This window comes from Ricinus communis, chromosome 9 (assembly GCF_019578655.1).
Source record: "Ricinus communis isolate WT05 ecotype wild-type chromosome 9, ASM1957865v1, whole genome shotgun sequence".
Taxonomy (NCBI): Eukaryota; Viridiplantae; Streptophyta; class Magnoliopsida; order Malpighiales; family Euphorbiaceae; genus Ricinus; species Ricinus communis.
Genome location: NC_063264.1, coordinates 16,576,979 through 16,603,759, shown reverse-complemented (window position 1 = coordinate 16,603,759; position 26,781 = coordinate 16,576,979). Strand labels below are relative to the sequence as shown.

At 31.5% G+C, this 26,781-nt stretch overlaps 1 protein-coding gene and 1 non-coding gene across 5 annotated transcripts; one reads left to right on the top strand and one right to left on the bottom strand.

Annotated features, from left to right (window-relative positions):
- Positions 1 to 7,184: 7,184 nt before the first annotated feature.
- On the bottom strand, positions 7,185 to 26,580 carry LOC125371157 (cyclin-D1-1-like). Of its 4 annotated transcripts, XR_007217471.1 has the most exons (5): positions 25,723 to 26,580; positions 9,390 to 10,196; positions 8,493 to 9,283; positions 8,063 to 8,109; positions 7,185 to 7,732 (listed from the first exon to the last, which is right to left on the bottom strand). XR_007217471.1 is itself a non-coding variant. In XM_048379632.1 (2 exons), the coding sequence occupies exons 1-2, from the start codon at positions 25,969 to 25,971 to the stop codon at positions 24,632 to 24,634; spliced, it is 300 nt and encodes a 99-aa protein (XP_048235589.1). In that variant the 5' UTR covers positions 25,972 to 26,580; the 3' UTR covers positions 24,452 to 24,631. The 4 variants fall into 4 exon arrangements, 1 of the variants encoding a protein (XP_048235589.1); XR_007217470.1 differs by having other exon boundaries at positions 8,063 to 9,283; XR_007217469.1 differs by lacking the exons at positions 7,185 to 7,732; positions 8,063 to 8,109; positions 8,493 to 9,283; positions 9,390 to 10,196 and adding an exon at positions 24,452 to 24,682 and having other exon boundaries at positions 25,647 to 26,580.
- On the top strand, positions 9,870 to 9,976 carry LOC112536167. Its single transcript, XR_003080225.2, has one exon. It is a non-coding gene; the product is annotated as a small nucleolar RNA R71 (small nucleolar RNA).
- Positions 26,581 to 26,781: the final 201 nt, after the last annotated feature.

Sequence of the window (26,781 nt, the reverse complement as noted above, 5' to 3'; positions counted from 1 at the left end):
TCCAAAGACCCTCTATAAGCATAAAGAAAAAGACTATAAATATATTCATATAGGCCTTGTCCAGGTAGGAATAAAGCCCCTTACCAGAGAAGGTTTAGATACTTCCATCTTAGCAGTCCTTAGAGATGTTAGGTTTACAAATTTCTTCAAATAAAGACACATAATTACAAAATACTTGAAGGATCTATTCCGATAGCATTGATTTTCAAAATACATTACAAAGCCATGATTTCTGCTTTTGGTTCGAAACACAAACTCCATTCACCAAAAGGAGAAACCTTATTCCTACAAACAGATCTTTCCAAATCCAATGCAACTATTCCAAAAACCATTCAATGGAAGGATATCACTCTTCCAGAATAATGGATCCTTGAAGGTGCAACCCAACCTGAATCACCAAAGCAAACAGAGCCAAATATAAATCTAAAAAACATAACCTAGTTTCCAGATGGAAAAGTAAAGCTTACATTCAACAGGAAATCAACCTCATCTAGATTTTCTGATGATGATTCTTCAACATTGACCATAGATATTGGAAAGGTATCAAAAATACCTTATGTTATTTATGCCCCTTACAAAGAACCAACTCCATTACAAACACAACCAAGATTTTCAACATCTGATATACCAAGCTCAAACACTATATTACAGAATGTTGATTACCAAAGTAATATCCCTAGACCCGTCTACAATGAACCAAACAAAGATGATGATGATATAGAGACCGTCTCTACCCCCTCTTCACCATCACCATCTACAATAACACAAAATCTAGAAGCAGAAATCAACATGATTTCAAAAGATTTTCAAATCAATAAAAAGCTTTTACATGAAGATTTCTATTCAAAGAAAAACCATTCTAAAAAACTTTGGTTTTTTAAGCATTTTTTACAAGAAAAAGACAATATTCAAGAGAGATACTATCAATTTTGCATAAAAAAAAAGATCCAAATCAAATTTTTTGATTGGTTTCAGATTTATTGCAAAGAAAATAGTATTCTTTATCCTTTCAAAGAAAAGCTTATTAGTCCTGTTACTATAAGAAACAAGACTCCAGAATGGAAGGTCGGGGAAAACCAAACCATCCAGTATGAACATCTTCCCCTTAGGAAAATAACCATTCCTTATGGAGAGAATGAAATAGAGGCTACACCTTACAAGTTAATAGGAGAAGATCTTGAGAAAAATGTCAAGAATATTGTTCAGCAGAACAATTTCTCGAATACCTATCTTAACACAATAGGGAAGCAGATTGTTAGGATAGAAAGCCAGATCCAAAAACCTCCTGTAGTCTTCACATCTCCAATCCCCAATACTAGTCATCCAAAAGAGATAAGCCAATCAGAAAAGCTCAAAAATCCAGTCTTCACACCCTACCAAATTTCAAAGCCTAGCCAAGATCAATTTCAGAAGCAAACTGAGTTTGCTAGAGCAGTCAGGGAACATCTTTATAAGCTTGGAAATTGCTAAGCTTTTTACAGGTTAGATTGCTAAGAAGCTCAGCATTCTTATCTTTTAGAAGAGAAGGGTCTCCTATGAAGTGAAGGGAAATCGTTAAGATTAAGGTTGACACAACATCCTCAATAGGATTTCCTAGCTCATCTAAGATGGGGGTCCCTTCTATTGTGGTTTGGATAGCACCTAGGATTTTGAGCTGTTGTGCTTGTGTGAGATGGTAATCTCACCATCCTTTAAGCTGGCCAGAAAATCCAGCTACATGATGGGCTTTGAATAGATTAAACAGAGGTAGAACTTCTGGAATTATGGTCTCAGGAACATTGCCATAAAAATTCCACCTTCTTCATTTCCCATTTTAGTTGTCTTTGGAGTTTAAGGTCATGGCAAATCTTCAATCCTTCTTTCTGGGTAAGGCTAACTAATTCACCATAAGTGTAGAAATCATAAGGGATCTGGCCATTATGGGCATCCTAGGTGCTATCTAAACCACAATAGAAGGGACCCCCATCTTAGATGAGCTAGGAAATCCTATTGAGGATGCTGTGTCAACCTTAATATTGACATTTTAAAATAAACCAAGATAACTTTCTAAACAAACATGAACCAAGCCACCAGTTTTACTGCCCTTACACCAGACGGGACTTATTACTATGCATAAATGAACAAGTTTGTTTATCGTTGATATATATATATATATATATATATATATATATGAATATCTTTGTTTGCCCTAAAAAAATGCTAAAATTACACCCTTCTATTTCCTTTTCTTATACTCTTCTCACAAACTATGAAGGTGGTCGTATGGCAGTTTCTGCAAGCTCTAACCTATCAGTGTTTTCTACAACTATGGCTGAACTTTTGGCTATTAAGGAAGGGTTTCGATTTGCAATGGGAGTGTGGGTTATCTGACTTAGAGGTTGGAAAGTTATTCCACTAATGGTATTGCCATGATGCTTGATGATGTGATTTAAAGTATTATTGTTTATTTTAAAATTTTAAAATAATTAAATAAAATTGTTAAAATTTGAAAAATTCAAGATTAATTAATAATAAGGAAAATATAAATAAAGCACTAAAATTTGTTTTTAATGGAACTTCTACTGGAAAGTAAAAAATGACACATTATAGATAGATGTTTTTTCACTTGAAGGATCAGTGATTTTTTTATTGATATTGCAAGGTTTTTGGTCTCTCTTTTTTTCACTTTAATAATCTACTGTTACTATTAGAAATCTATGATCTCATATTAATATAACATAATTTTCAATAATATGATGATTTTAGTAAGTGATTTAGCACACAAAAATAAAAGCTTGATAAATAAAATTAATATACGTGTTTATAATTTTAGAAATATTTGGATAATTTATTTGATAAGAAAACTACTAGGTATGAATTTACCATTAAAAATTAACGTTGTATATTTTAATATTCCATTATTATAAAATAACAATAGTAATATAACAATTTGTTTGGTTTATTGCTTAACTAATTAAGCTATAATATTGATAAATAACACTATATTTGGTATATATAATAGAGGTCGGCTTAATAATTTCAAGGACTTAGCTAATCCATGAAATCAATCTTATTCAATACCAAGCCTTCTATGTCTTTAGTAAGCCATCTACAATGAGATTACTAATTATATAAATAATAAAGTTCTAATTTCTAAAATAGTATTATTTTTTTACTTTATTTACTTAAAAATAACTTTATAAATTTCATTTGTTTACTTATTAGTTTAAAAGTTATATTAAGTAAACTATCTCCACCAAAATTTATATAAGATATTTTATTGCTAATGTGACTATAGTAGTTTAATCTTAAAATTTATATTCTTGCACTTATATTATAAGCTTTTTATACAATATTTCATAATAATTTTTTTTTATTTTTGCAAAATAAATTTGATTTATATTTATTTATAAGATTCAATAGAAAAAGCACTAAAATTTTATCCAATAAACTTGCAAGTAACATAAAAAAATATTATAAAAAGTAATGAATACTATATAATTTATAGACTTTTTAAGAAAAATAAAAGAAGAAATTAGAGAGATATAATATGGTATATATAGCAAATAGAGTTTAGGTAATATAATTATTTTAGTAATTTATCTTATTAGTTAAACTATCCTATCAAATATTGGACTATAAGAATAGAATTAATAATATTATGGATTAGAATGTTTCTACCAAATAAAGTTTAAAGAAGCAATTCTATAACTTAACTGAGCTTAGAATTAAGTTTATTTCTAAAAATTATGAATCCGTAAATCAAATTGATAAAAAGATATTAAAATAAAAGAAAATTAACACAAACCCAAAATATGAGGAAAAGATGATGTTAATGAAAAAAGCCCAACTATATTATCCATATAGCTAGGGGGTTTGTGCCAAATACAACCCTTAGATTAATTCCAGTGAAATTGGTTCCAGCTTGGGTCGTTGGTTCTGATTTAGGACCGGTTCTGGTTTCAATATGATATTGAAACTTAGCTGATCCTTAGTTACTGCTTAAGATTTTAAGCTGGCTTATATTTGAATTTTTAACCAGTCCAGGCCTACCTCTCGGGTAGGTTTAAGGTTGATAACAAACTGGCTATCTAAAATTTAACAAAGAGTGTAAAACTAAAAGACTCTGATATGGTAAGCATTTGCACATGTAATGTATGTCAGTTAATGATTTATTGTACTTTAAATTTCGGCCTGTGATTTCAATGGTTTGTTGTATGCAAACTTCGTAAACCAAAGAACAAAAGAAGATACTTAGCAGTCTTTAGTCCTGAAATAGGGTTAGCATAAATTCTAGAGTTAAATTCTTTCAAAGACATGATTAGAGTTTAAATGCTCAAACATGGCTTAACAATATATTCTTGCCTGAAGATTGGTTTATATAGCACTTGCGAAAAGAGAAAGAAAAATTATATCTACAAAAGTAAACAACAACGTGAAAAATAATAATAGACGTGCAAAATTGATTTGGCGTTAGATACAAAATTTTAAATTTGTTTCGAGACCTTAATCCGAGTTCTATAGAACTCCCTCACTAGGTTCCGTATTCCAATTTCTTTAAATAATAATAATAATAATAATATATTAGTTGTTATTGGAAAAGAGGTTTATTAAAAGAAGCTAAAATTATAATAGTGTTAAGCCAAAAGATTTGAAATGTGCAAGTATAAGTCCTTGTCTTGTACCAATCACAACTAGTCCACTTTTCTTTATGATAGAGGTCTCTTTTTACACCTTAAACCACAGATATGCCTTGCCACTATCAACTCATAAACATGATTATCTTCCTTTCTTTAATAAATCTCTTCTCAGACAGTTCTTTATAAGGAAAGCTAGCTAGCTAGCTAATTTTTACTCGGGCATTTTTTGGAAGATAACCCTAAGCTATAAGCCCCATGCACTGAACTTGAATGACCATACAAAGAATTTGCTTATTTTTTATGCATATGACTAATGTAAGTTCTGATGATGCTGGAATCATTAAAGAGAAAGATGAGTGAATTTAAAATGTTCTTTTATTTATGGCTGTATGCATATTCTCCAATGTAAAAAGAAAAATACTAATTCTGAACATAACTAATAAAAACAAATACTTCATTGCTTCTTTTCTTTTGAAGGCAGATACATTTTATCATCACAACAAATCTGTAGTTGCATGTAAATTATTAGACTAAAGTATGTTTATACATAAAAGATCCAACGCTGGAATAATAATTAAAAATAAAATTATAACTGAAGGCTTATGATTACTTCTATCAATATTTTCTCATTTAGAAATTTTCGGAGCATTCTGGAATATTTATATATAGACACATACAACAACATGCTTTTTTAGCTCTTTATCCAAAAAATAAATAAAATTCCAATTCTATTTTAGTCAATCAATCATTATGTATATATGTATATACATCCCAAGTCTAGTTTTATGCCAATTACTGCATGGCAGACTTAGAATCAGAATCTATTTTTTCATTTCTTGTCATGTACAAATCAAATTCTCTTATGCTAAAATCCCTTTTCTTTTTTTGTTTCTATAATTAAAGAGCAATCTTTTTTCCAAAAAATAAAAATAAAAATTCCTGCTGCTTAAATAAGAGAGCTTTATCCTTCTCCTAGGGTGATGCATTAGTATTGAACAATATTTTTATTACAGTATATATTTTAAGATAACAAAAGTATGCTCTTAATACCATAAAGTAAAAATACTTTTGGTTCGGCTTTGTCTAGTTACAGATTTAATATTAATATCCCTAACACCATATTATTGAAAACCTCTTTGAGCATCCACACAACTGTGACACAGTAATTATTATTTAAAGCCTCCCTGACCAATCATAAACAATTCACCGACAAGCAATCGTATTATTATGCACTCGCAATCACCATATAGTTTATTGTGATGTCTCGAGTGCCGAACCTCATCCATACAGAGAAATTTGATCCATCGTGTCTTGTTCGAACCATTCAATATACTTTAATAATTTTCAGTAAAATATATTTTAGTATACTTTTCATTTTCACTTTGTTTAAAACTTGCAGCATTATATCTGAGACTGACCGACCGATATGCTACTCGACGTATTTGACATGAAACTTATATGATGCATGAGTGAACATGTGCGACTCGATGCATGTGAAGTGTACTGAGAGACCAACGGACACAACGCTCAAGTTTAAAACTTTGCGAAAATGATAAAACCATTTCAAAAATTGTTTCAGTCTTCTTTCAAATGCTTATAATATTTTTAAAAATTTATAGGTTCGTTTCGAAGTCTCGTGGATCATAATTCTCTGAACATCTTATTTTCAAGCCTTCTAGATCCACTAAGAATATCATCCTCTAGTAAACTGAGAAGGTCCCCACTTTTGCTGTCAAATTAGTCTATCTGCATAGTGGCAACATTTTTTTCTAACGATTGATAAACATCATAATAAAGATACAAACACAGACAATCACATCAACATCAATAAACGGCAAGCAACACTAATCAAAATAACAATAACAAAGCACTTGTAGACTAACATTACTTATCAAGCATGCGCCTATGTCCGATGAGTATCTCATCATCTAGGAGGTTGTAACTCAATCCCGTTATGCAATGAAAATCTACTCTTTCACATAATTCATGGGCGCATATCATCTTAATCACTAAGTCTCATCAATCTCATTCGCATTTAAACGCATGCTTATTGCAAAGGGGAGAGGAGAAAATGCATATACATACATAAATGTATAATATACTACTCACAGTAAGACGCTCCAAAACTAAGCTCCATCCGTTGCGCTCAAAGAGCTTGAGGCTTTTAGTGTGAAGCCATTCCTACGGTGGAATCAGTAACAAGTTGACAAGAAAATAAAAAATCGGAAGCATCATTAGTAGCAGGACCTATTCCAAAGCTTTAGCAATTAATGCATGTTGAGATAGTTGCTGCTCATAAAGCTCACGGAATACTTGGTATTTGGCATCATGATACTGCTTCACCTTTGGGTCTTTTGATGGATGAATGACATGGAAAGAGTGAGGTTAGTTATACTAAATCAAATGGATATTAATAAAAAAATCTATGACGATAGAGTAGAACAGTTTGCACAAGTATTAATCCCAAGTTAGCAGCTACTTACATTTTAATTCAATTCACAAGCAATTCAATTCAATCATTAAAAAAACTAAAGCAATTCACAGAAAAAAATTAAAATATCCCAACATAGTTAATAATCATCATTTCCTATAAAAGTGATCCGATGAGGGCGAAAGTAGACGCCACAGCAAGGATAGGATGCTTGGATAAGGAGCAGCTTATGACAAGCTTCTAGGATGGCAACACTCTAAGGTACGGGGTACATGAATGAACCGAATTGCATGTCGAAACATGACAAAGAATGGTTAATAACATATATGTAAAGAATTGAAACTGATTACATGAGAAGCCTTTTCGTTATTTGGCTGTGGGGTTGTAGGAACTCCAAAGTTAAACCTGCTTGATTCGGAGAAATTTCAGGATGAGTGACCTCCTCTAGGATCTCGAATCCGCCAAGGCGATAAAACTGTGAGGCCAATGGGGGCCAAATCGGACAATATCTCATTGTGATATGGTTCTGGGTCGTTACAAATCATATCAGAGCAGGACCCCTTTATTAGATGTGTGGTTTGAGGACAAACCAGGAGGAAACTGGTGGGCATGTGATAGTCTGGCCTTGAAAACCGATCCGATGAGGGCAGAAATTCTGGCAGCCTTCTAGGATGGCATCACTCTAAAGTACAGAAAAATATTTTACATCGTTTAAAAAGCTGACGTGATTACATAGCATTGATTAAAACTAATTTACTCTTATTACATCAATCTTTTAAATGACGTTAGTCATCAAGATATCATGTAGTTTGTGTTGTTCATAAATAGAGGCAAAAATGACTTACGTCGTTTAACAAGCTGACATGATTACATGGTAATGATTAAACTAATTTACTCTTATTATATAATATTTTTAAATGACGTGAGTAATCTAGAATGAATGCAATAGATGAGAGAGGAGTTGACGAGAAGAAATAGGAGAATGGTAATGGTAATGTGTAACTTGACTCACACATAATTTAGGTGATCTGGTAAAGCTTTCAGCTCTAGTTTTGGTGCCTGCACAATTGAAGGTAACATCTTGTCATTAGTATTAGAGATTTCAGTATTGAGATTTGTGGGTTCAGATATTGTTGCTGAAAATAGTTCTTCTACACCAATCTCATAATCATTTCCTTCAAAAATAGATTTTTCATCTAATTCTTGCTCATCAACAACACTTTCTTCTGCAAAAACTTCCTACACAATTGGATCAATTACATCAATATGGCAAAGAGAATGTACATCATTAGGGTATTTAATTGCATCGAAAATATTAAATTTAACAATCTCTCCATCAAATTCTACGGAGAGAGTACCCTCATCTACATTAATCTTTGTCTTAGAAGTTTTCATGAATTGTCATCCTAACAAAATTGAGGCTGATTTTGATGAGGAATTACCATCCATTTCCAAAATGTAAAAGTCGACAGGAAATATGAGCTCATTAACCTGCACCAAAACATCTTCAACTACCCCAAGGGGATGAATGAAAGAAGGATCAGCTAATTGAATCACTAAACCAGTTTTTTGCAAGTCATTTAGTTTTAAATCTTGATAAATAGAAAATGGCATGACATTAATGGAAGCTCCCAAATCTAACATGGCACGCTCAATTTTCGTATTACTAATAACACAAGGTAATGAAAACATACCTGGATCTTTGCATTTTTCTGACATTATTCTTTTGCAAGATTGCCGACACATTCTTACTTACCACTACTTTCTCCTTTTCCTTCATTCTTCTTTTGTTGGTGCACAATTCCTTCAAGAACTTTGCATATTTAGGAATTTGTTTGATAACATCCAATAGTGGGATATTTATCTCCACCTTCCTAAATGTATCCAAGATCTCATTTTCTTGCTCATCTTCTTTTGGTTTTGCTATTCTGCTAGGAAAAGGAGGTAATGGAGTGTGAAATGAAAGAGATAGGGGAGGATCAAATTTTACCCTACGTGATGCCTTGGAAGAAGCTTCTTCTTCATTTTCCTTGCTAAGTTCACTTTCCTTAAGTGGAATCGAGCCTGAAGGAATCTCCTTTCCACTTCTTAGAGAAATTGCACTAACGTTCACCTTTGGATTTATTTCTGGTTGCGAAGGTAGTTTTTTAGAATTTTGGGCCTCCAATTTACTAACTGACATAGCCAATTGAGTTATTTGATTGCCTAAATTCTGAATGCTTAACCTTGTTTCCTGTTGAAATTGAAGATTATTGTTAGCAAGATTTTTAACAATATCTTCCAAGGACATACTTGAATTTGAAGCTTGAGGTTGTCTATTGAAATTCTAGGAAGGATACTTTTATTGTCCTCCTTGGTTCCCATAGCTCAAATTCGGCTGATCTCTCCATCCACGATTATAATGATTGGAAAAAGGGTCATACTTCCTTTGAGATTGACCAGCAAATCCGCCTAGAGCATTAGCCTCTTGTATCGAGTCTTGTTGCAATGTTGGGCACATATTGGTAGGATGTCCTTGGACCGAACATATTCCATAAACTTTTGCCATTTGTAATTACCCTACACCCATTTGACGAACCAAAGCAGTTAAATCAGAAATTTGATTTTCAAGATTTTTAATGCTTACCTCATTAACTCGCCTTGTAGCTCCATCAGCCCTTGTACCAAATTGCTGAGAATTCTCAGCCATGTTTGAAATCAATTACTTGGCTTCTTCAGGTGCCTTGTCTATCAAAGCTCCACCACTTGCTGCATCAATCATACTCCTATCCATTGGCAATAATCCTTCATAGAAGTATTGGATTAGGAGTTGCAGAGAGATTTGATGATGTGGGCATTTAGCACAAAGTTGCTTGAACCTTTCCCAATACTCATACAATGTTTCTCCAATGAACTGTGTTATGCCACAAATTTCTTTTCTGATGTTGGCAGCTCTTGTTGCAGGGAAAAACTTGTCTAAGAATAATTTTTTCATCTCATTCCATGTTATTGTTGAACCGGAAGGTAGATAATAGAGCCAATCTTTTGCTTTATCCTTCAAAGAAAAGGGAAAAGCTCTAAGATTTATTTGCTCTTTGTCACACCATGTGGCTTCATTCTGGAGCATACAATATGGAATTCTTTCAAATGTTTATAAGGATCTTCACCTACACATCCATGAAAAGAAGGGAGTAAGTGAATTAAACCGGATTTTAATTCGAAATCAACTGCAATATTGGGAAATGTAATGCATAAAGGTTGTTGATTTAAATTCGGTGCAGCTAGCTCTTTGAGAGTTCTGTTCACCATGTTTTCTGTAACTTCTTGAAAAATAGATGTGTTACCAATAGCCGAATCTATTTCCAACTCCTCTATAAGACAACTTTTTTTTTGTCTAGTCTCTTTTCTTAATCGACGCGCTGTCTTCTCAATTTCAGGATTAAACTGCAAATCAATAACTTGAGAAGAATGAGTCATAAACAAATAAATTAATCAATGAGAAACTAAAATAGGTTCCCCAGCAACGGCTCCAAATTTGAACGGGTTGTCGAAGCCCTTCAAAATAAATTACTGATTTTCCTAAACTAACTTGTAGAAATAGTAAAACCAGGTCGAATCCCAAGGGAACCAATGTGGATAGCTTCTCAAAGTAAAATAAAAAGGGGGGTTTTGAATGTTTGAATCAAAATTATAAATAAGCAGAAATAATGAAGGCTGAATATTAAAGTAAATAAAAATCAATCTTTACAAATTTCCAATTCAAGAGTGCTAATTCCATCCAATTGTAATAATGATCATAGGCTAAAATATCAATTCTTATATTCAAGTACTTAGTCTACTTATTCGAAAAAACTGCAATAAGTGCAATTCTCCTAATATAATTGACTCAAACCTAACATCCAAATCAAAACTCACCATTAGTCAATTGGGCACGATAGCGTTCCGTATCAACTTAATGATAGCACTAAGAACAATGAGAATGACTAAACCAACATTAATTAATTGAGATAACTGCAATTGAATTAACCTTGTTCCTTTATTTCCTTAGAGCCTATCATGCAAGTTATGTAATTTGAATAAGCCGTAATCATACACACGTGAGCCAGCTCCTTGCTACTTGTGTCAATCGTTCATGATAATTACGGATCACAAACTCAAAGTTTAGCAATAGAAAAATCAATATCAAAGTTGATTCGTCAGTTCAATCAATATTAATAATTCATAAATAATAAGAACAAGAAATAAAGAATACTTGAATTAAAGAAGAATTCTGTTAAGCACAAAGCCTCACAAAACCACAATTGGAATTTATTCACTCTTGAATTAGAAATTAAAAACTTAGCCACTCATGGTGGAGTAAGAATTCACAATAATTGTAGAGAATAGAAGAAGAATAAGAATTTGCATGAATAAAAGTACTTCCAGCCGTCCTTATATAGGAAGTAAAACCCTAAACCCTAATAAAAGAATCCTTATAAAAAAGAAATAAGCTTCCTATATAATCTTATCCCTATAAGGAAGGATAAGATAAAGAGTGATCTAAATAAATTAAAATCCTAAATACATGGGAGAAAGTTCTCTTAATTCAACACTTCCAAAAATAAAGGAAATTAACTAAAGATGGGTCCAGCACAAATTAATCTCTGAAAAATTCGAAGCTCTCTTTCGCATCTTTTAGCAGCTCATGGGAAGCAAGGCGTGGTCATGCCTTGTCGACAGTAGTCTTCTGTACAGATTTATGCATCTCCTCCAAAAGACTTGGTTTTTGACAAGTAATGACTTAAAACCTTAGGCTAAATTTTGCTCTATCCTTGATATTTCATCATCTAAGTCAGAATAAACAGAATTTCCATAATTAAGTACATTATTCAACCAAATCGTAAGGGAATTAAACACAATAAATATAACTATTTATGACCTATCAATATTATTTTTTTAAGATTAGAAATTATTGTATAATTAGAACTAATCTATTAGTTAGTATGATGGAGGAAGTATCTCTTTTCTTCTCTTCTTCCTGTAAGTCAAACCAATTAAAGGATTTAATTAAAAGAGGTAGCTGACTTTGATTTTTATACGGTTTAAGTAGCAATTTTTGCCCCTTGAATTTGTTGGCTGGGTCCAAATCACCCTAAGATTAATTTCTTGGCTCAATTGATCTTAATATTTAAAAAACTGATCAATTTGCTCCACATTTAAGGTGTATGTTACAGGTATATGTAGCCAAGTGAGCTATATTTAAAATATAAAAATATATTTTCTTATAGGATTGTAGGATTGAAGTTTTAGATTAAGACTAGAAATGTATTAAAGTAGTTAATTAGATGAATTACCAATTAATATTGGATATTTTTTAGTTAGTTTAAAAATTTTCCAATCCCTTCGCCATATAGTAGGAATGTGTAAGTGCAATAGCTTTTTAGACTTGGGCCCCAAGGGATTTTAAATCACGTCACTATGTTGAGAAACCGCTCTTCATACTAGGCTCGTTTCAAAATGAATCGTTCGCTCTAGGGAACCTAGAAAACCACAATTATCATGTTATCATCGAAAAAATGGAGTCGTCAACCAAAAATATCGACATAAATAAGAGAGTAAGGATACATAACCTTGCGAAGAGCCTAATATTCCTCTCTACAATATCACAGAGAAAGTTTGAGGAGGCATCCCTATCTGCCTAGGCTCACCTAGATTCCGCTGAAGTAAACAAATCTTTTTCTAGCTTAATCAAATTACATTAATCTAGTCAATTCTACTTATTTTAAAGCATGAATTTCTTTTTATCTAATTTACTATGTGTGATGTGAGCAAATAATTCTAACCTAATTGGTACCCCCAACTAGCCCTAAGTTGCACTCAAAACTTTTACATGCAATATGACCAAGTTAGAGTACAATCTAGGTGTCGAATTCATATTTTATCTTAGCATGTTAAAATGAACATAGATATGAGGTGTACGAAGCTTACATTGGTAAGCTTTGTTCATCTTATGTTAGGCATGTGGGTGATCACTCATAAATTCTAAGTTGATTTTAATCCCTTATAGACATGTGTGGTGAAAACCTAAAAATAATAAAATAAAACATACATAGAATGGGGGAGGAGAAAAAAGAAATCCATAAAGCAATTAAGGAGATCGGGACGATTAAGGAAAATTAATTACAATCATGGCTTAAAAGCCACAAAACAATCAAATAAGAAATTAACTAATTAATTAACTAAACTAATCCTAAAAGTCCAAAGAAGATCGCTTAGGATCTCTAAACCGGATAAGTAGAATCTGTCATTATAAAAAAAATTAGGTTAGTAAAGGACATATTAACAAATAAAAATGTGAATAAATAAATAAATTATAAAATAAAAGAAATTAAAAGCGAATTAAGAACAACTATAAAATAATATTCAAGCTACTGGTAAAGAGATAATAGAAAATAAATTTGCATTTGGACTGCAGCACAATCAAGAATAAATTAATAAACTATTAAATGTAATACTTCCACTGACAAAAGAAGCTAAACCAAAAAGATAAAGTGTTACACTCGATTACTATATCACAAATATATGCCTCAAATAATATTATGACTATTGAAATGGAAATTTTAATTATTTTCACTTAAAATCCATTTATTTTCTTTAATAAATTTTATTAGGTTCTAATGGGGTTCTTAATTGCTACTCATATATTTGTTTCAATTCAGACTACAGATAATTATAATACACTAATATAATTTGAACTCATTAAGGAATATAAAAAGAAAAAGTAAAGATGATAAGTTTGAAATAGAGAAAATGTTGGGAAAGAAACAGCCTATTACCAGTAGGTATGAATCATGAAGTAGTAGTTTTTCTTCTACAATGCCTAGAAAGTAGCCAATTTATCTAATTATAATGGATAATACAAATGATAAAGGAAGAATGCAGAAGGTTAGAGGACTTAAGATAAGACACAAAAATATTACAAGTATTTAATAACTCAGTTTTTATTACAGAGTCACACTAGTAGAAATTTATAAAGTTTACTAACATTATTGGTATTCTTGGCAGGAAAGTGAGAAAAGGAAAACATCAATTAAAAATGTTTGGTATTTTACACTTCACAATTGGAAGATTGACCAATCAACAGAGGAAATAATAGATCACATGGAAACAAGATAAATCAATTCTTCTGTTATTAAAATATTAAGATTGCCATATCGAGACCCTCTTCCTTCATGCGCATTGGTCACACCATAATTTGAGCAAAAGTAAAGATATAAACAAATGATGCACAGAGAAAAAACCTCTAAAATTCATTTACTCGTACAGAAATAGGAAATACTTACAAATGAAAAATGCAATTGTCACAAATGTAGAAGGTTTGAAATTGGGTTCCACCCTATAATCCAAGGTCTGTTATCTGTTGGTAGTGCAAATACTATACCTAGCAAACAAGTAGCTGCTTTTGGTATTGCAGTTTGGCAACATGTTCCTTCAATTATGTCACATAAGCTCTTATGCTTCTCACAGTCTCCTCTACTGCATTCTAAACCATCTTTTGCATTTTCTTCATATTACTTGAAATAGAATGATGATAACATGAAGTTCCTTCCTTTGATGAAACGTCTCCACATATTGTAGAAGTCTCTTTCACAGACTCTGGCTGGGTCTCACCGAATATGAAATGAAATCTTCATTTTCTCGTGCTCGTTTTCAATCTCATTTTCCAAAACTTACCGGGAACCTGGAGTCCCCGAAGGGTATATGACCGCTTCTTTTCGCAACACTGCAAGGAAAAAAGAAATTTAGTATGTAGTCAACAGGAATCAGACAAGTACTTATTGAACTTGCTTAGATGGCTCTGACAGTAGAACTTAGGTGTTATCTTAGAATCCATTACAATATGCAAGTATCGGTATGACGAAGGATATATTCTACATGTAAAAGTTAGAGAAAAAAGCAAGACATGAGATAAAACTTGACAATAAAAAAGTATGCTAATATTCAAGTCTGACTTGAGCTTTCTTATCACAGTTGTAAGAGTTATCAAACTAAGATTGATATGATCGCCTTCTCTGAGCCTCGCCCCATCTGCATGTGTCTGTGAAGCTCTTTCACTTCCAGCAAGGTCTACAAAATTCTGAAAATCATGGGTGATTTCAAAAAAGGCCAACGCAAAGATACAGTTCTTCACTAGTCACATATACTTATAAGATGCCTCAAATGCTGATCATTGGTTGTTGTTTCTTCTACCAACTTCTTGACCACAACACCTTTCTGCATATGAGAACCACAAAATATAGTCAAGAGAACACCTATTAGAAAATCTACTCTTTCAGAAAAAAAGAAAAAGAAATGCGTATGCCTCTAGGTCATCTAAAAGCTTGAGATTTTGAACTGATTCTGAGTTCAGCAGGTCCTTGACATTTTCATTATAAATCTCTAATTAAAAATTCTTAATCGTAAAGTCTCTTTGCGGGGTCTACACCCAGGCCAGTACTCAAAGATCGATTAATGATAATTTATAATTTTCCACCAATAAAAGACCTTTTTTATTGTCTAAATAATAATTTACAATTTTGATAAGCAGTAGCAATAGATCCAAATTAAGCAATCGATACACTCGTCTCAAATAAAGAAATCAATTCAATCGCAAGAAAATCTAAGGAAAGTCAGTAACAGAGAGACAAATCATTTGGTAAGTATAACCTGCCATTTCTAAAATAATCGTGTCCAATTTACATAAAGGAAAAGATCATGAAACACACTGTTTCCTTCAATTTGTAACCATTTTAAGCTTCGATCTTAAGGAAATAAATTCAACAAATAAAAACAATATTCACCGAATTCTCAAGATAAGTACAATGCAGATCTATGCGCAACAAGCTTTTCAAATAGAATTAGAGAAAGAGAGAGAGAGGGGAGCATTGAGAGAGAGAAAGAGGAAGGAGCGTTTAGAGAGAGAAAGAGAGAGAATTGAGGAGGAAGAAGAAGAGATTTGTTTGTCTTTATATGAAGAAAAATGGGCAACTTGTGTTGTGACCCAATATATGTACCATTTGAATTTGTGACCCCAACGGCTAGTTTCTTCTTCTTTTTTTCTTCTAATTTGAATTACTTTTTATTAGCGATTGGCATATTCTTCTAATGCGCTTGCTTGCGTTTAATCGCCGATGCCAGTGGAGTGGGTCTTTTGTCAAAGTTTTGAAAATGCGGATCTTTGTTATGTGAGGTTAATTAATTTTTGTTCAGAAATTTTGCACATATGCCCTGTACAACGTTTTCTTTTTCTTTTCGCTTTGCAAGCTAATTCAGTAGTCTTTTTTCTTAACCCAACAAGATTAAGAGTGACCACAGATATTTCATCTATTTAACAAAATTTAAATTCAAATTCGATTAGAAATATATATACCTAAATCTGTTCTAAATTTATTTTAAAAAATTATTTTTGATATTTAAATTTGTCTGAATTTGAATAAAAATACATACATATATACTATCTGAACTCCTTCAAAACTCATTTAATATATATAGTTATAAAATAAATTTTTGGATATTTAAATAGATATCGGATATCCTGCCCGTTAAATATCTCTTTACATAAATATTCAAAAAATTAAATAAGTACTCGTTTACAATAATTAAATTCTAAGATATATTAATAAAAAGTACAAAATTATACGTAATTTTTAACAAAACCTTATAATTTTATTTTTTATTATTTTATTTCATACATGATATATATGTATATCATTGAACCGAGTATCAGATACTGAATTTGAATACTATATACATGTATCTGTTTTAATAATCGTGTTCGGAGCAGGTATTTGAGTGTTCATATTCAAACCGACACGTATAAATTACTCGAACATGTTACATAACAGTCAAATAGAGTCAGGTACCTAGAAATATCGGTCCAACTGCGATTCCTAAATAAATTTTAAAATTTTTAACATTGTTTAAAAAAAAAATTGTATTATCTTATCAATAGATAAGCTAATGAGTTTCATCATTTATTTATTGAAACTTAGACTGTATTGTTTTTGGAATTACCTTTACAATGTATTTAAAAGAAAATATATGATAGCAATTGTTACATGTAATAGTTGGCATGTAATTCTATTTAAGTTCTTACATCAAAAAACAAAATAAAAGAATTAGTTGCATATACTAATTTCAGCAAGGTCTTAAGTTCAAGTTCCTTTTTTTTTTAATTTGTAATTCAAAATAACTTTTTAGCATTATAATATAATCATATTTTCTAAAATTTGGTAAAATGCATTGCTCAATTTTGTTAATTTTATATTAATTATTAATAACAACATTCTCCTATCAAAAGAATATATCTAAATATTAATACATTTGTATATAAATATGAGTTAATTACTATAATCTTCCTAAAATCTGGACAAATTTACAAGTCCAATTTTGATTTTTAAAAAGTACAATAATGCCTCCATAATAGTTGCTCTAGTTAATTATTAACTCTTTTTGTCATTTTTTTTATCAGTCAAAGAGCTTAATTTGGTCCTTATAATGGAAAGTTAAATTCAGTTCTTAAACTTATTATCAAGAATTAAACTTTTTTAAAATAATTAATATTTTTAAATTTTTCTAATTTCCTTGAATTCTTTTATAGAAAAAGATCATAAGTAGATCTTTTTTATTTATTGATTTGTTAGAAAAATCATAGGTAACTCATTCAATTATTTATTACTTTTTTAGTAATTAATACACATAATGAAAATAATATATACAACTAAATTCAAAGATAAAAAATAATTCAAAGTTAAATTAATATACATTATGCAAATAATTTATGCATCCAAATTAACGAATTTGATATCAATTTAATTTTTTCAACATGTATCATAGGGGATACATCAAACTGAAATTTAATTACCAATTTTGGTGATTAAAAAACTAAGATGTCTATGGTAATGATAGTAAGTGTTGGAATTAGTTGTGTATGAAAATAATAGAAATAAACTGAGGTTTTCAACTATTTAAGATAAAAGATAACAAAAAAACTAATTCTTCTCATTAAAACTAAAGGGAAAAGGTACACTTTTGGCCCTAATGTTTAATGCGATAGCGGATTAGCCCTTAACTATTTTTAAACGTAAATAAACTCTTAAATTGTCAAAAACCTGTAATTTAAGCTCTTCGACGTAATAAAATAATTATCAGAGTTACTTAAAGCTGATGTGGCTAATAGTGAGTCTATTAGATTAACAAAATAATTATCACCATTAATTCTCCCTTTCCCTGTTCTTCTTCTTCTTTCTTTCCCTGTCCTATTTAAATTTAAGAAGAATAAATCTCATAAATGAAATTGCTTGTATTATTTGATATAAAATTTGTAATTTTGCTACATTCTTTATATGGAACCAGTCCCAAAAGCATGTGTTTACTTCATCAAATTAGTATAGTTCTATTCAGATTGCAACAATTCATTGTTATGATGAAAAAGGATATTAGATTTCAACCAATCATACAGTTTCTAAGTGTTCAAAAATTGAGTCTTGTTTTAAGACCTCCTCACTGAATGACAAGTATAACTTATTTGGCCACTATATTTTTTCTTTTTCCAATCAGAGGAAAGGTTATTTACATTAGAAAAAGTTGCACCCAAATGCAATGCGCCCATACACACACACACACGTGTGTGTATATATATATATATATACTTAATTCCTGAAACAGTTCTTTACAAAGATTCATGTTTGACTTGTACATAAAAGAGAGCTTTAGAGAAACCAAAATCTTGATTTTTCTCTGGTGGAAAAGAGAAGCAAGAAAGGAAAGACCACTTCTCCAAAAGCAATTATACTTCTTTATACATCAATGCTAAGAGAGCTTGTAACAAGTCTAAAGGGTCAGATATGACCCAAAACAACAAAGAAATTTTCTTGTTCTACTTTGTGTTTCATTGTTTAAATGCATTCTAGTAGGTCTGGGAGATGAGCTCTTGATAATCTTTTGCTGCAATTATAGTAGAAAGTAACCAAAAAAAAAAAGCAATAAAGAATTGCAAATCCAAGTTCAGAAAACAAGAATATTGAATGAGTACTAGTCCTATTACAAAAATGGCCTAAAACTAATTTATATCAGATATATAGGTGAGAACAATCAATTGCTCTCATTAGTTAGATTAGTGTTTCATGGGGCTCTCTATTGAGATCAATGAATATGAATGGCCTTTAAACTAAGGTTCTTTGTTAGATCCGCGATGGTGGTGGTAAGTGGTAGTGGTAACAATGGCCGATGATGGTGGAGGTCCGGTAAGGCTAGAAAAAGTAATTGTATTTTTTTATTTTATTTTAATAAAAATTATTCTTTTACTGTTTAATGTATTGTGCATATTATTTTTATTTTATTTTGGCCAAATGCATATTTATACCTTGAACTTTGGTCATTTAATTAGTAAAGAATACTCTAACTTTCAATTCAAGCTAATAGACACTCGAACTTGCTCTTTTTATGATATTTTAACACTTTTTGACATTGTATCATCATTAAATACGTCCAAGTGTATTGCATAGAAGACATTTAGATATTACCAAAATAAAGTTCATGTATATGTTAGGTTAAATTGAAAGCTAAAGGTGTTTAGATATTACAAAAAAAAAAAAGAATTCATGCGTCTGTTAAATTAAATTGAAAGTTAAAGTGTTAAATTCACTAATCGATACAAGTTCAGGGACGTAAATATCTTCTTATAGCTATTTTATGATAATCACCAATGATATTCCTATTCATGTTACAATCACCTAAACCGAGTTTTTGGAGCAGGCTGATTAGCAGTACCCCAAACATATAAGTTGTATTGCATAACCTGAACGGGTATAGGTATTGGCCCCATTTGGATACTCATGTAGTTTTTAAGGCCATTGAAATTATATATCATCAAGAAGTGTATTCAAAACTCTGCTTATTTTTTAGCATTAAACACTCTTTATGTTATTATCACCGTTAAAGATTGATTATTATTAGATCTTTTTGTTTAGATGCATAGACAACTGTCTTTTTCTCTAATTTAGACTAGTTCTTTTTATTTGTGGGATAATTTTCGTACTTTTGCTGCTCTTGTGTGGCTTTTCTTAATGGGTTTTAATAACACACACAAAAATAGTGGCTAATATCAATTAGAGGAAAGTATAAATACATATGGTATTTTTTTAGTGAAGAAGATATGTGACAGCTTGGCCTAGAAAAGCGATTCGATGAGGGCGAAAGTGGACGCCATGGCAAGGATAGGATGCTTGGACAAGGAGCAGCTTATAACAGGCTTCTACAATGGCAACACTCTAAGGTACGGGGTACATGAATGAAATTGCATATCGAAACAGGGCAGAGAATGGTTAATAACATATATGTAAAGAGTTGGAACTAATCACATGAGAAGCCTTTTCATTATTTGGTTATAGGGTTATAGGAACTCCAAAGTTAAACCTGCTTGATTCGGAGAAATTTCAGGATGAGTGACCTCCTCTAGGATCTCGAATCCACCAAGGCGACAAAACCGTGAGGCCAATGGGAGCCAAATCGGACAATATCTCATTGTGATCTGGTTCTGGGTCGTTACAAATTGTATCAGAGCATGATTCCTCTAGTAGATGTGTGGTTCGTGGACGAACCAGAAGGAAACTGGTGGGCATGTGATAGTCTGGCCAAGAGAAACGATCCGATGAGGGCAGAAATTCTAGCAGGCTTCTAGGATGGCAGCACTCTGAAGTACGAAGGCAAAAATGACTTACATTGTTTAAAAAGATGACATGATTACATGGCGGTGATTAAAACTAATTTACTCTTATTACATCAAACTTTTAAATGACGTTAGTCGTCAAGATATCATGTAGTTTGTGTTGTTCGTAAATAGAGGCAAAAATGACTTATGTCGTTTAAAAGGCTGACATGATTACATGGTAATAATTAAACTAATTTACTCTTATTACATATTATTTTTAAATGACGTTAGTAATCTAGAATGAATGCAATAGATGAGAGAGGAGTTGAAGAGAAGAAATAGGAGAAATGGTAACGGTAATGTGCAACTTGACTCAGACATAAGCTTAAGATTCATTAATGAGTTGATGTGTCCAGTTGAATGAGTTAGAGAAAAGCTTAGGTGTTGTACCGTCAACTTTCCATTTATCAGTCTTAATAGTGTTGGATGATAATGATACTCCAATTAAAGTCCAAGAGGGTTTAATGATACAAATTAAGATTTAGAAACTTTAATGATACTAGCCCTAAAGTTGAAGGACTGTGCCTGCAATTTACCCCTTCTTTTATTAGTTAACTGTTAAAATTACATGGAAATAATATATATTTCACTATAATGGTAAAAACACTAGCCATGTGCATATTTCAAATTTTACTATTTTAACAAAAAAACCTAGTCCTAATAAAATACTAGAACTAAAATACCAAAAATATTAGCACTAAACTATTTTATTAATAAGGTGCAAAAGTTTATATGATTAATTAAATATTGTTAAGAAAGAGGGGAAAAAAGAAAATAATAACCACAAGATTAAGATGGCAGGTCTTTTTCACTAAACTCCAGGAGCATGAAATATATTTACTCTCTCTGTCTCTCGTCTCTTTTTTCTAAGTGGAGCGTATATTTATTATTTATCTTTTAGGTCCTTTTTTCAAGAGTGCCTTTTTAGTTCCTTTTTCCCCTTTAAAATTGTAGTTCTGAAGCTTTTGGGTGGGTGGTTGTGGTGCAATTATTTAGAGAATGAAGAATCTTCAGTGCTCAGAGAAGACCCTTCAACCTCCTAATTTGCAGATGTTTCACTCGGAGAAGATTGTAGTTGGTAGACTCCTTTTCTTTTGTAATGTATCTGGGTTGATGATGAAGAGTCATCTCAAAAAAATCTAGAAGTTAGAGAATGAATTTTTAGTTTAGAAAAGAAATTAAAATAATTCCATTATCCTGTTTGACCCTTTCAGAGATTAAAAGAAATAGATGTTGGTCCTTGGTTTATTTTCAATTTTCTCTTGGTTTTTTATGGAATGACTGGTTGACACGCTTATCGATCAACTGTATTTCTTAAAGAGCCTTTTCTAGGTTTCTCCATAACCTTCTCCTAAGCAAAACCAACCTGAAAAATGCGAGAACTATTGGAAAATTATTTGTTGGTTTTATCAAGTTGGATACTTACCTTCAAGTTCATTTTTAACATGAAGGTTAGTAAATCTTGATCAACAAAGGCTTACTGGGTTCTAGTGACAGGAAGAAGCTCCTAGTTTGATTGGATCCATTTCCAATATGAAAGGCTTCAAGAACTCTGCTTTCTTTAGCGAAGAATAGGCATATGAACAAAGTCATCATCCTTGCTCTCCTATTTGCATTGACATTTTGGGCGGCGACTCTAATTTTTTCTATGGTTACATGATCATTGTGTTCTAGGTCTCTAGATCGAATGACTCTTTTTGAAATTGGCCTAGTATGAAGAACAGTTTCTCAACACAGTGAGGAGGTTGCAAATCACTCGGGGCCGGAGTCAAGATAAATTATCGTGTGAGTTTGAAATAGATTAATCATTAATTAATTCAATTAGTAGGAGTAGGAATGTATATTTTCTTATAGAATTGTAGGATTGAGTTTTAGATTAAGATTAGAAATGTATTAAAGTAGTTAATTAGATGGATTACCAATTAATACTGGGTATTTTTTAGTTAGTTCAAAAAATTCCCATTCCCTTCGCCATATAGTAGGAATTAGTTTTTTAGACTTAGGCCCCAAGTCATTTTAAACCACGTTACTGTCTTGAGAAATCACTCTTCATACTAGGCTCGTTTCAAAATGAGTCGTTCGCTCTAGGGAACCTAGAAGAAAACCACAACTTTTACACGCAAGGTGACCAAATTAGAGTACAATCTTATTACCTAAATCTAGATGCCAAATTTATTTTAGCTTAGCATGTTAAAAATAAAGGCGTACGAAGCTTACATTGGTAAGCTTCGTACGTCTTATGTTAGGCATATGGGTAATCACTCATAAATTCTAAGTTGGTTTTAATCCTATATAGACATGTGTGGTGGAAACCTAAAAATAATAAAATAAAACATACATAGAAGGGAGGAGGAGACAAAAGAAATCCAGAAAGGGATTAAGGAGGCCTCAAAACAATCAAATAAGAAATTAACTAAACTAATCCTAAAAGGCCAAAGAAGATCGCTTAGGATCTCTAAACCGAATAAGTAGAATCTATAATTATGAAAAAATTTAGGTTAGAATCTGTCATTATTACACCTTCGAGTTCATTTTTAACATGAAGGTTAGGGTTTTAGTTGATCTTGATCAACAAAGGCCTACTGGGTTCTGGAATGAAAGGAAGAAGCTCCTAGTTTGATTGGATCCATTTCTAATATGAAAAGGCTTCCAGAACTCTGCTTTCTTTAGTGAAGAATAGGCATATGAACATCATCCTTGCTCTCCTATTTGTACTAACATTTCGGGTGGCGACTCTAATTTTCTAGACAGAAAGACTCTTTTTGAAATTGGCCTAGTATGAAGAAGAATTTCTCGACACAATGAGGAGGTTGCAAATCACTCAAGGCTGGGATCAAGATTAATCATTGTGTGAGTTTGAAATAGAGTAATCATTAATTAATTTAATTAGTAGGAGTAGTAATGTATATTTTCTTATAGGATTGTAGGATTGAATTTTTAGATTAAGATTAGAAATGCACTAAAGTAGTTAATTAGATGAATTACCAATTAATACCGAGTATTTTTTAGTTAGTTCAAAAATTTTCCATCCCCTTCGCCATATAGTAGGAATGTGTAAGTGCAATAGTTTTTAGACTTAGGCCCCAAGTGATTTTAAACCACGTCACTGTATTGAGAAACCGCTCTTCATACTAGGCTCGTTTCAAAATGAATCGTTTGCTCTAGGGAACTAGAAGACCACAATTATCATGTTATCATTGAAAAAGTGGAGTCGCCACCGAAAAATATCGACATAAATAAGAGAGTAAGGATACACAGCTTTGTTATCCCTTGTGAAGAGCCTAATATTCCCCTTTTCAATATCACATAGAAGGTTTGAAGAGGCATCCCTATCTGCCTAGGCTCACCTAGATTCCACTAAAGTAAATGAATCTTTTTCTAGCTTAATCAAATTACATTAATCTAGTCAATTCTACTTTTTATCTAATTCTTTGTGATGTGAGCAAATAATTCTAACCTAATTGGTACCCCCAACTAATCCTATAAGTTGCACACAAAACTTTTACATGCAAGGTGACCAAATTAGAGTATAATTTTATTACCTAAATCTAGGTGCTGAATTCATTTTAGCTTAGCATGTTAAAAACGAACTATGAGGCATACTAAGCTTACATTGATAAGCTTTGTTCATTTTATCTTAGGCATGTGGAGTGATCACTCATAAATTCTAAGTTGGTTTTATATTCCCTTATAGACATATGTGGTGAAAACCTAAATATAATAAAAAGAACATACATAGAAGGGGGGAGGAGAAAAAAGAAATCCAGAAAGGGATTAAGGAGATCAGGACAATTAAGGGAAATTAATTACAACCATGCTTAAAAGCCTCAAAACAATCAAATAAGAAAAACTAATTAATTAACTAAACTAATCCTAAAAGTCTAAAGAAGATCGCTTAGGATCTCTAAACCGGATAAGTAGAATCTGTCATTATGAAAAAATTTAGGTTAGTAAAGGACATTAACAAATAAAAATGCAAATAAACAAATAAATTATAAAATAAAAGAAACTAAAAGCGAATTAAGAACAACTATAAAATAATATTAGAACTACTGGAAAAGAGAAAACAGTAAATAAACTTGCATTTGAACTGTAGCACAATCAGTAATAAATTAATAAACTATTAAATTTAATACTTTCACCGACAAAAGAAGCTAAACCAGTGTTATAATATTATGACTATTATAATGGAAATTTTAATTATCTTCAGTTATAAGCCATATTTTCTTTAATAAATTTTATTAGATTATAATGGACTCTTAATTACTACTCATATGTTTGTTTCAATTCAGACTACAGACAATTATAATCCAGTAATGTAATTTGAACTCATTAAGAAATATAAAAAGAAAGAAGTAAAGATGATAAGTTTAAAATAGACACAATGTTGGAAAAGAAACAGCCTATTACTATTACCGGTGGGTCTATTCATGAAGTAGCAGTTTTTCTTCTACAATGTCCCGAAAGTAGCCAATTTATCTAATTATGATGGATATAAGTGATAAAGGACGAATGCAGACAATTAATGGACTTAAAAAAGACACAAAAGTATTGTATAACTTAGTTTTTATTGCAGAGTCACACTTGTAGAAATTTGTAAAGTCTACTAATATTGTTGGTATTCTTGACAGGAAAGGAGAAAAGGAAATATCAATTAAAACTGTTTGGTATTTTACAATTCACAAGTGGAAGATCAACCAATCAACAGAGGAAATAATAGATCATATGGAAACAAGATAAATAAATTCTTTTGTTATTAAAATATTAAGATTGCCATATCCATGCGGGTCACACCATAATTTGAGCAAAAGTAAAGATATAAACAAATGATGCATGGAGAAAAAACCTCTAAAATTCATTTACAAGTAAAGAAATAGGAAATACTTACAAATCAAAAATGTAATTGTCAGAAACCTAGAATTCAGGGTCTGTTATCTGTTGGTAGTGCAAAATTTTAAACTTACTTTGAGAATCCATGCAACAGAATCTTCTCGAGCCGATGCATCGAGAGAGCGAGATTGGAAGCGAGACAAATAATCGAATCCAGGGACGAAGTTCCTCTCGTCCTCGATGAAACTAGCAATGGATTCTACGGTTCCGGCAGGAGATTCAAGGTCCGACGAGTATTCCGGTGAGTCACCGGTGGAAATGATTTCGGAAGAGTCTTCCCTGCAGAGAAGATCATTGAAGCAATCGGAACACGACAGTGACATGATCGCCGCTGGCGATTTCTCATTCTGTTGTCATATCCATTTGTGTGCGCATACAATCGAAAGTCATTAAAAGTAAGAACCGACTTTGATGGCGGCGGAGGAGACACCGGAGAGGGAAGAGAAAAGAGGTAAGAAGATGTCGTTTTGGCTTTGAAGGTTTTGTTTGTAAACATGAATGTGTATCAGTCTGTTATCTTAGGATATAAATATGAAGAAATGTGATTTTTCTTTTCCTTTTCTCTATATTTTATTTTTGGATTTTTTCTATTATTTGGTTGTTTATTTTTATTTATTATTAATATATATTTTTTTTATTTTCTGGAAAAGGGTGTGGGGGCTGTTGCGCGGTTTTACCGGGAAAATGGATTTTCCATTCCAAGACGGAAGTGAAGTGAAAAGAAGGGGAGTTACCTAAATCAAATAGTAACTCTTTTGCATTTACAAAATTTCCACGTTCGGTTGAAGGATGGCTGCTTAAGTTTTTGATTGCTTCCCTCTTCAAAGTGCTTTTTAGGATTTTGTCTAGGAATATCTTGTGGTGCCATTGCCACATGTCCTCAAGAGACTTTGTTTCCTTTTCAAAATTTGTTTCTAGTTTCTCTCCCATTTATATATATATATATATATATATATATGCTGAAATATAAAATATTTTATTTATTTTTAATTAATTATTATTATTATTCTAATTCATAATTTTTATATTTATTTTCTATTAATATTTTTAATTGAATCATCATTTAAAATATCTTATTTAATATGTTATTTTTATTTAAATAATAATTCTATTTAAAAATAGTATGTTAATTC

What these genes read in the sequence shown, in the direction of transcription:
- LOC125371157 (XM_048379632.1), bottom strand. Translation starts at nt 25,971, where the DNA reads ATGTCACTGTCGTGTTCCGATTGCTTCAATGATCTTCTCTGCAGGGAA. An exon ending in CTGTTGCATGGATTCTCAAA is followed by an intron (nt 24,683 to 25,722) that starts GTAAGTTTAAAA and finishes TCATAATGACAG; the next exon opens with ATTCTACTTATCCGGTTTAG.